The following is a 10117-nucleotide window of genomic DNA, read 5'->3' as shown; positions in this document are numbered from 1 at the left end:
TTTGTTGGCACTGCACCATAGAAGCGCTTCATGGAAATCTATGTCATATTGTTGTGTTTTGTTACTCAGTGCGCCAGAAGTTTAACCCTTAAATGACAGTCTAGAGTGTTGTGAACAGTATTCGGTCAGTTTAAATTCATGTAAATTATGTGCGTATAGCGAAGCCAAAATACAACGTCCATGCATGTGTACACGGGGCACAAGATTAAATGGAATGAATTTCAAGATTAAACTTTTCCGAGGGTTTTATTGTGCAGGTTGTCAAAGGGTCCGTGCATGCAGAATGCATTCTTACATACATCTGTTCATTTTTTAATCACTTGTCTATGTGAGCATGCTACGTGGACATTTTTGACCACTGCAATGTTTTTTCAGTATCTCATGCCATTAGTGCCATGTTTTAAGGTACTATGTCTTTAAAAAAAAAATAGTTACACCTTTTAAAAGCGTCTTGAGAGAAATTTGTCTTTTGTGAACAGCTAAAGCACAGAATGCTGTTATCACGCTAACTAAAGCAATGCCGCAAAAATATAAAATCTAAAAATTAAATATATGAAAAATGAGGGCACAAGATGAGAAACAAGGGAAGCAAGAGAGAAAGGGGACGAAGAGAATAATATTATGGAATATTGAGAACAAAACAAGGGACAAATGAGGGATAAGGTGTCAATGACAGTAAGGGAGAGAGAAAGAGGGAGGGGGAGTCAGCAAATGTAATATGCTTATTCGCTCACGAGACAGACTGAGTGAGAGAGAGAGGAGAGAGAGAGAGAAAGAGTGCAAGCCACTATCATTCGTTCCTGGCTCCACACAGGAACACAGCATCCCTGGAACACGGAATCTGGCGGGCTGGGAAGCGCAGAGACGGGAATGCACTGGGATGAAAAAAAGAGGGGAATAAATATTACCTTCCATCTGTTGGTCTTCCTCACTCATCTGTCATCCACTCTCCCTTTTTATTCTGAGGAGAACTACTTCAGAGCCTCCAGTGAAAACACATACATATAAAGATATATCTATAACAATCCTATACATATATCAATATACAGTATGCCTGTTTTCATAAACAGCGTGTGGGTAAGCTGCTGGATTCAAATTCTATGCTTCACCAACATTTCCTCCATTATAGAAAGCTGATCTGTTGCTTTCTGAGAGGTGTATCTGCACCATGCTCTAAGATTCTGCTTTATCCACATACTGTAGAAAAAGAAAGAGAGAGAGAGAGAGAGAGAGAGACAGACACACACACACACACACACACACACACACACACACACACACACACACACACACACACACACACACACAGATCAGGTGCCTTGCAGGCTTGTTGGGATGTGAATTAGGTGTGGTATTTAGTCTTTTAGTGTGAGTATTATTTTTGTTGTGTGTGGTTTCTAAGTGACGAAAAAAAGAGCAGTAATACTTAGCCCCTCTTAGCCCCTTGTGTGTGTGTGTGTGTGTGTGTATGTACTTAGCTATAGTTTGAGGACAAACATATCCCCAGAAATTTGCAAAATCTGATAACTAATATATATATATATATATATATATATATATATATATATATATATATATATATATATATATATATATTAGTTTCCTTTTAGAAGTGTGATTAGGTTAAGTCTCTATAAACCTATAAAAACAATAGAAGTCTATGGTATATCATCATCAGCTAAGTACATTTGTTTGTATGTGTCTGTCAATGTGTATGATGGATTTAGAAGGACAGCAAAGGCAAAAGCAGCAAAACAAGAAAAAAGAGGCCCTAACAAACCAGAACGACAAGAAAATGTTATTTCTCTGAGACCGTTCTTTTATACTCAGACTTTAGTCAGCAGTCTTTAAGTATCAACTTTGTCTCAAATGTTTGTTCTTAAAATCCTTAGAAGAAAAAAAGTAGACACAAATGAGACAAATTGTTGACAGAAAATGTTACATTTATTTTGAAACCTCAGACTTGTGATTGCAGATTTTAGTCTAAGGGGGCTTTCACACTTGGTTCGATTGCCTGTTCCGAACCCGAGTTCGATTGCTCCCCCCTCCCCCCTGCCCCCGATGGACTGTGTTCACATTATATATTTGTATCCGAACCGCGGTACTCTTGCGTCATCAAGCTGCAGCTGGTGCGTAATCGTGTTGCTTGATAACCGCGAAATGAAAAGGCGTCAAAATTCAATGAATAGACTTGCTCGGTTCACATTTGTTCTTCTTTTTTTTAACCTTTGGTTTTGTTTTCAACATCAAGATACAGAAACACACTTGCGTCTCTCTGCCGCAAAAATACTGAAATCGTTCAAAAGACAGCGGGCTGTCCGCCGAAGACAATTTTTGCGAAGGCAAGCAGAAATCATCTCTCTGCTTGCAGTGCGTGTGCGTCAATCCCGCTTTTCGTCAAGGTAAGTGTATACACACACACACACATGCACGCACGCACGAAAGTAAACTCTTTCCGCTCATTTTGAAAGTGACGCGTGTGAGACTGACGACCACATTATACGTCATCAATAGCGGTTCACTTCCGTGGTTTGGTTCAATTGCGTTCATATCAGCAGCGAACCGTACTGGAGTTCACATGAACCGTACCTCAGACCACCTTTTTAAGCGGACCCGAGTACGGTTCGCGGGTGCGCACCCGAGTTCGGAAGACAGCGTTCACATCATCCAAACGAACCGAACTCTGACGTCATTCGAACCGGGGTGCGCACCAAAAGTGCTAGTGTGAAAGCCCCCTAAAAGTCTTCAGCAAAAATTGCAATTTAATGTCACTGCTATCTAGGTGAAAGAACTGAGATGTTTAAGAAATCTCATTTGGGTTTTTTCTTCCCTACTGGGAGAGAGAAAATAATGATTGTATGCATGAAAAAGAACAAGAGAGAGAGAGAGAGAGAGAGAAAGAGATAGCAAGTGTGTTTGTGTGTGTGTGGATGAGATAGCATATTTGATCACAAGTTCCCAATGTGAGACAGAGCTACAGTTGAGTGTTCAGACAAAATAGAGTTAACTATCAGACTGACTCTGTTAGTGTGAAAATAAAAATCAATTTAAACCTAGGAAAGTAATTTTAATGTTACTCACTCTGGTCCAGATATTGCTTAAGCTGGCATATGCACACAATCTGCTACAGTTCAAACACATATACGGTAATTATGACCAAAATTGCTCAAATATTTACAGTATTCATGCTTTATTACATGTTATTACATGTTAATAATACAATAATAACAACACTAAGTGGATTTGTACAAACGTCAAGCTGAGCCGTTGGATTAGCCACGCTACCTCTTTCTACAACCTTGCAATCCAAAGACACCAAATGAGCTTTATTGACACCGACACAAGCGTTTGTCAAAAACAACAGAAGCAAAATAGCGCCCTCAACTGACAACTCTTTTGAGCAACATGCCATTAAAATGGCATGATGATGCCTCAATATATCGCTGCAACTACAATACTATGAGAATGCACAAAATGATTGCAGCCTGCGGACACATTTTTGTTTGCTGTTTCAGAGACTAGAGCTGTCATAGAGACTGATTAAATATCTCAGTATGCCTATTTCTTTAATAATTTCAGGGAGTAGTACATTTTTTGTACTACTTTCCATGAAAAAAAATCGCTTACATTTATTTATTATTTGGTAGCTAGCCATGTAATAAGCAGTATAATCTGTAGTCAGCCTGTCGTTATCGCAATAATCGTAATTATTTTGCAATAACGACCAGCTGACATTATTCCTTCCTCAATTACCAGTACTCATTTGACTGTGTATTTGCATAATTATGTGCACTGTAAAAGGGTATCCCAAAAATCATAAAATATTTTAATCTTTATCTGTTTGTACAAGATTCAACCTCAAATCAGAATGTATGAAAATATGTTTAATGTTTTGTCAAAGGGGACAGAACTACGCAGAAGAAAGACACCTTGACCGTGAAAACAATAGCAGCAGGGAGACGGAAGAGGATCCGCAGCCATTTCTCTGAGAGAATAGAACAGTGGAAAGTATTGACAATGACTTGTGGAATATCTTTGAACTGTAACGTGAGGCGTATATTTCTCGCTGGAATAAAGCAATGCTTGGTGGGACAAAGATCATGGATACGGCTTGATTCTAACCACATCATGATTACTTCAGGGGTCTGAATTGGACAACTCTTTTTACTGGATATTTCTTGGACAACAGTTTGTCTCAGTGTGGGATCCTCAAATCTGGAGTCCTTCCAAAGGGGAGGAATCTCATTCACTCTCGCTCTCTCCCTGTAGTGATGACATTGGCGAGTGTGTTGTGTGCGTAAGTGGCATGGAAAGCTTTCTGTATCGGTGTCTCTCTCTGTCCCTGATGAGGACTGTTTTTCCTGTATCAGCTTGCCATTCCTGGACAACAAGTCAGCATTAAGCTAACTCTAAACTTTGAGGCAGAACTCTTCACTCAGCAAGCTTGCTAAACTAAATTCATTGGTTTATTTTTGCCTAGTGGCAGTGTTGTTGTCTGTACACATTGAGGGATTACTAAAACTGGATCATGCCTGCGTCTCACCTGTTTGTGAATGCATTTTTTATTGCTATTCTGCTCCTGAGTGGCATTTCTTACAGTCAGAATCCCAACACTGCAAATACAGACATGCAGACGAACAATCGGACGGTTGCGCCATCTGGCGCCCCGGAGGTCACTCTAGCAACCCCAGGGTCAGACGCAGACGACCATATTCCAGCGGCTGGGAGTCGTTGTAGGGGTTACTTTGATGTGATGGGCCAATGGGATCCGCCGTTTAATTGTAACGCAGGAATTTATCTGTTCTGCTGTGGTTCTTGTTACTATCGGTTCTGTTGTCAGTTCAATGTTCACAGCCTGGACCAAACATCTTGTTCCAACTATGACACACCAGTATGGGCCAATACGGGTAAGCCGGCGGCTCCGGTAACGGATGTACAGGAGGAACCGGACCGGGATCGTACTCACATGATTGTGTATATAATCTGTGGAGTGGTGGCCATCATGGTTCTGGTCGGGATCTTTACCAAACTGGGCCTGGAAAAGAGTCAAGGAAGACAGACAGACATGACCAACTCTAGGTGAGAGCATGTTTTTGTGTGAATAGCATAGCTCAGATAATTTGATCTTGGATGAATTTGATGAGAAATGTTTGAGTTATTGAACTGTGGATTTCATTGCAGAGTTTGAAATGTTGAGATCTCTTCTAAAACTCAAGCTTGGTTTTAAAACTATTTGATGAGAAATGTTTGGGTTTATGGTAAAAACTGACTGTTGGTTGTAATATTTTGGATCTTGGCAAATCCGAGTACAGTTTGAGACATTGTTGTGATCTCTTTTAAAACTCTATATATCTTACTGGGGTCTTACCTGAAAAGCAGGGTCCTTAACAAATGTCTTAATTTCTCTCCATTTATTCGCATTGCCGTCTTGAGAGAATCTCTAATATACTAAAGCCAGTTTCTGCCTCAGTTGATACATTTTTTAAAAATTCTGTAAATCATAAAAATGTTATATTATCTCATAATATTGAGAAACTTTCTCATTAAGAATATAAGAATAAACATTATAAATATATCAATAATTTAAATTTCTCATGCGACCCAAACTCAATTTTGAGGGGTTCACTTTTTTTTAAACATTGCCTTAATGTGTCATAAAATAAAACCAGTCTCACCATATTAGTTTATGCAGCTTTTTCTTAACTTTTATTTGTAAAATATTTAAATGTAAAATTAGAAAATAATTTTATTATAAGAACGTTTCTATAAGTCGTTATTATGAGATACTAAGTCATTATTATGAGATACTAAGTCACTATTATGAGATACTAAGTCACTATTATGAGACACTAAGTCATTATTATGAGATACTAAGCCACTATTATGAGATACTAAGTCACTATTATGAGATACTAAGTCATTGTTATGAGATACTAAGTCACTTTTATGAGACACTAAGTCATTATTATGAGATACCAAGTCACTATTATGAGGTACTAAGTCATTATTATGAGATACTAAGCCACTATTATGAGATACTAAGTCACTATTATGAGATACTAAGTCATTATTATGAGATACTAAGTCACTATTATGAGATACTAAGTCATTATTATGAGATACTAAGTCATTATTATGAGATACTTAGTCACTATTATGAGATACTTAGTCACTATTATGAGATACTAAGTCATTATGCGATACTAAGTCACTATTATGAGATACTAAGTCATTATTATGAGATACTAAGTCATTATTATGAGATACCAAGTCATTATTATGAGATACCAAGTCACTATTATGAGATACTAAGTCACTATTATGAGATACTAAGTCACTATTATGAGATACTAAGTCACTATTATGAGATACCAAGTCACTATTATGAGATACCAAGTCACTATTATGAGATACCAAGTCACTATTATGAGATACTAAGTCATTATTATGAGATACCAAGTCACTATTATGAGATACTAAGTCATTATTATGAGATACCACGTCACTATTATGAGATACTAAGTCATTATTATGAGATACTAAGCCACTATTATGAGATACTAAGCCACTATTATGAGATACTAAGTCACTATTATGAGATACTAAGTCACTATTATGAGATACTAAGTCATTATTATGAGATACTAAGTCACTATTATGAGATACTAAGTCACTATTATGAGATACTAAGTCATTATTATGAGATACTAAGCCACTATTATGAGATACTAAGTCACTATTATGAGATACTAAGTTATTATTATGAGATACTAAGTCACTTTTATGAGACACTAAGTCATTATTATGAGATACCAAGTCACTATTATGAGGTACTAAGTCATTATTATGAGATACTAAGCCACTATTATGAGATACTAAGTCACTATTATGAGATACTAAGTCATTATTATGAGATACTAAGTCATTATGCGATACTAAGTCAATATTATGAGATACTAAGTCATTATTATGAGATACTAAGTCACTATTATGAGATACTAAGTCATTATGATGAGATACTAAGTCACTATTATGAGATACTAAGTCATTATGATGAGATACTAAGTCACTATTATGAGATACTAAGTCATTATTATGAGATACTAAGTCACTATTATGAGATACTAAGTCATTATTATGAGATACTAAGTCATTATTATGAGATACTTAGTCACTATTATGAGATACTTAGTCACTATTATGAGATACTAAGTCATTATGCGATACTAAGTCACTATTATGAGATACTAAGTCATTATTATTAGATACTAAGTCATTATTATGAGATACCAAGTCATTATTATGAGATACCAAGTCACTATTATGAGATACTAAGTCACTATTATGAGATACTAAGTCACTATTATGAGATACCAAGTCACTATTATGAGATACCAAGTCACTATTATGAGATACCAAGTCACTATTATGAGATACCAAGTCACTATTATGAGATACTAAGTCATTATTATGAGATACCAAGTCACTATTATGAGATACTAAGTCACTATTATGAGATACTATGTCACTATTATGAGATACTAAGTCATTATTATGAGATACTAAGTCACTATTATGAGATACTAAGTCACTATTATGAGATACTAAGTCATTATTATGAGATACTAAGCCACTATTATGAGATACTAAGTCACTATTATGAGATACTAAGTTATTATTATGAGATACTAAGTCACTTTTATGAGACACTAAGTCATTATTATGAGATACCAAGTCACTATTATGAGGTACTAAGTCATTATTATGAGATACTAAGCCACTATTATGAGATACTAAGTCACTATTATGAGATACTAAGTCATTATTATGAGATACTAAGTCATTATGCGATACTAAGTCAATATTATGAGATACTAAGTCATTATTATGAGATACTAAGTCACTATTATGAGATACTAAGTCATTATGATGAGATACTAAGTCACTATTATGAGATACTAAGTCATTATGCGATACTAAGTCACTATTATGAGATACTATGTCATTATTATGAGATACTAAGTCATTATTATGAGATACTAAGTCACTATTATGAGGTACTAAGTCACTATTATGAGATACTAAGTCACTATTATGAGATACTTAGTCACTATTATGAGATACTAAGTCACTATTATGAGATACTAAGTCATTATGCGATACTAAGTCACTATTATGAGATACTAAGTCATTATGCGATACTAAGTCACTATTACGAGATACTAAGTCATTATTATGAGATACTAAGTCATTATTATGAGATGCTTAGTCACTATTATGAGATACTAAGCCACTATTACGAGATACTAAGTCATTATTATGAGATACTAAGTCACTATTATGAGATACTTAGTCACTATTATGAGATACTAAGTCATTATGCGATACTAAGTCACTATTATGAGATACTAAGTCACTATTATGAGATACTAAGTCACTATTATGAGATACTAAGTCACTATTATGAGATACTTAGTCACTATTATGAGATACTAAGTGTGGAGCGGAGGGGGGAAGGGCCAGCTAGAATGTCGCACGCCCGGTCCACAATTGGCCTGATGGGGCATGCGAGGGATAAAGGCGGCCGGTGACGATGGTTCGAGAGAGAGAGAATTACGGGCATGCCCCCCTCCGCTCCACACTAAGCCACTATTACGAGACACTAAGTCATTAGTACATTAATATGAGATACTATCTCATAATAATGGTTTAATATCTCATTAAATTGACTTATAAAATTATTTTTTTTATTTAACGTTAGCAGAAACCGGCTTCCATACATTTGTGATTTTACTTTTCTATGGGCGAGCAGGGGCGTAGCACCAAATTTTGGGCCCTGGGTACAAACCATCTTGCTGGGCCCCCGTACCAAATATGTATGTATAGAAAACTGACTTCTAAGGGGCCCCCCCTGCCTCGGGCCCTGGGTACTCGGTACCCTTTACCCCCCCCAGTCCGACGCCCCTGTGGGCGAGTGTACACTCTTAAAAATAAAGTTTCAAGTTAGAACCAAATTAATTTAACAATCAGATTCCACAAGAGAACCTTGTATTGTGAACTTGTAGTTTTAACGAACACAGAAACCAACATGCTAATCTTAAAAACCTGTAATATCACATTAAAAACGTTTTTCACCTCTGAAGAAACATTCAAGAACCCTTTACAATGAAAAAAATACAATTAAATAATATTAATAATAGCTCTTGATAAGACAAGGTTTCTTTGTTGAACCAAAGAAGCTTCATTTTTAAGAGTGTGTATACAGAGCAGTGGAACTGTACCGGCTGCAACTGGTTAAAAAGGACAATGAAAGGACAATGAAATATTGACTATATGATGTCCTATAAAATAGAAATAACTATTTTGAAAGCACTCAACACCACAGTAATGCAAATAAAGTTGACACTTTGGTTTCTTTTGGTGCGAGGGATGCAGAGCTTTGTCCTCCGGGGGCGGGAAGAGAGGGACATCAGTCCGAGTATCTGTCTCTCATTCGTAATGTGGTATAACAGACAGACACCATGATTTAATGAGGGCTATTGATAAGGGCTGGAAGCATACCATAGAGAGAGAGAGAGAGATATAGAGAGAAAAGGATAGATTATTCACTGTCTGATTATTTTAGGGGGTGGGGTGGGATAAACAAATCAACAATGATAAACTTTTAAAATACAGGGGTAAGTGTTGCATGACAGAGAAGTTACTATACCCACATAGGTATATTTTTAGTATTTTTGACATGCCTTGTTATACATATTATGGCAGTTTCCTGTTAAAATAAAAATGGTTCTACAACATTGACTTTTATTTACTTTCAAACAAATCACGAGTAAAATGGCAGATCATCAGTTCATAGACACTTTGCACCCGGTTCACCCCACAATGCTATTTTTTGACATCTAAACACGTTTACTTAAGTGCATATAAGGCAATACATTATAAAGTTTGCAATACATAACAAACAACCTTTACAAGCTTGTTCAAGTGCAATCAAAAAATTATTCTCCAATTTCGTGTTTTTTATCTCACATTTTATTTTTATGACACTATCGGTTAGGTTTAGGTTTAAGATTTAAGGGAGGGAGCTAGGTTTTGTTAATTTAAAACTCGACAGAGC

General features: G+C 36.2%; 1 protein-coding gene across 2 annotated transcripts in view; it reads left to right on the top strand.

Moving 5' to 3' along the window:
• Positions 1 to 833: 833 nt before the first annotated feature.
• The window catches only part of LOC127652397 (protein shisa-9-like), a 293861-nt gene continuing 284577 nt past the window's right edge, over positions 834 to 10117 (top strand). For both annotated transcript variants that reach the window (XR_007971701.1, XM_052138515.1), the window contains exons 1-2: positions 834 to 1077; positions 3902 to 5079. Coding sequence is in view for 1 of the 2 variants with exons in the window: in XM_052138515.1 (XP_051994475.1) it covers positions 4529 to 5079 (551 nt within the window). In the remaining variant the exon portion in view is untranslated. The remainder of the gene's footprint in view (positions 1078 to 3901; positions 5080 to 10117) is intronic.

Source organism: Xyrauchen texanus, chromosome 12, assembly GCF_025860055.1.
Source record: "Xyrauchen texanus isolate HMW12.3.18 chromosome 12, RBS_HiC_50CHRs, whole genome shotgun sequence".
NCBI classification, from domain to species: domain Eukaryota; kingdom Metazoa; phylum Chordata; class Actinopteri; order Cypriniformes; family Catostomidae; genus Xyrauchen; species Xyrauchen texanus.
Note: the sequence above shows the minus strand (reverse complement) of the source record. Positions and strands in the feature narration are given on the sequence as shown.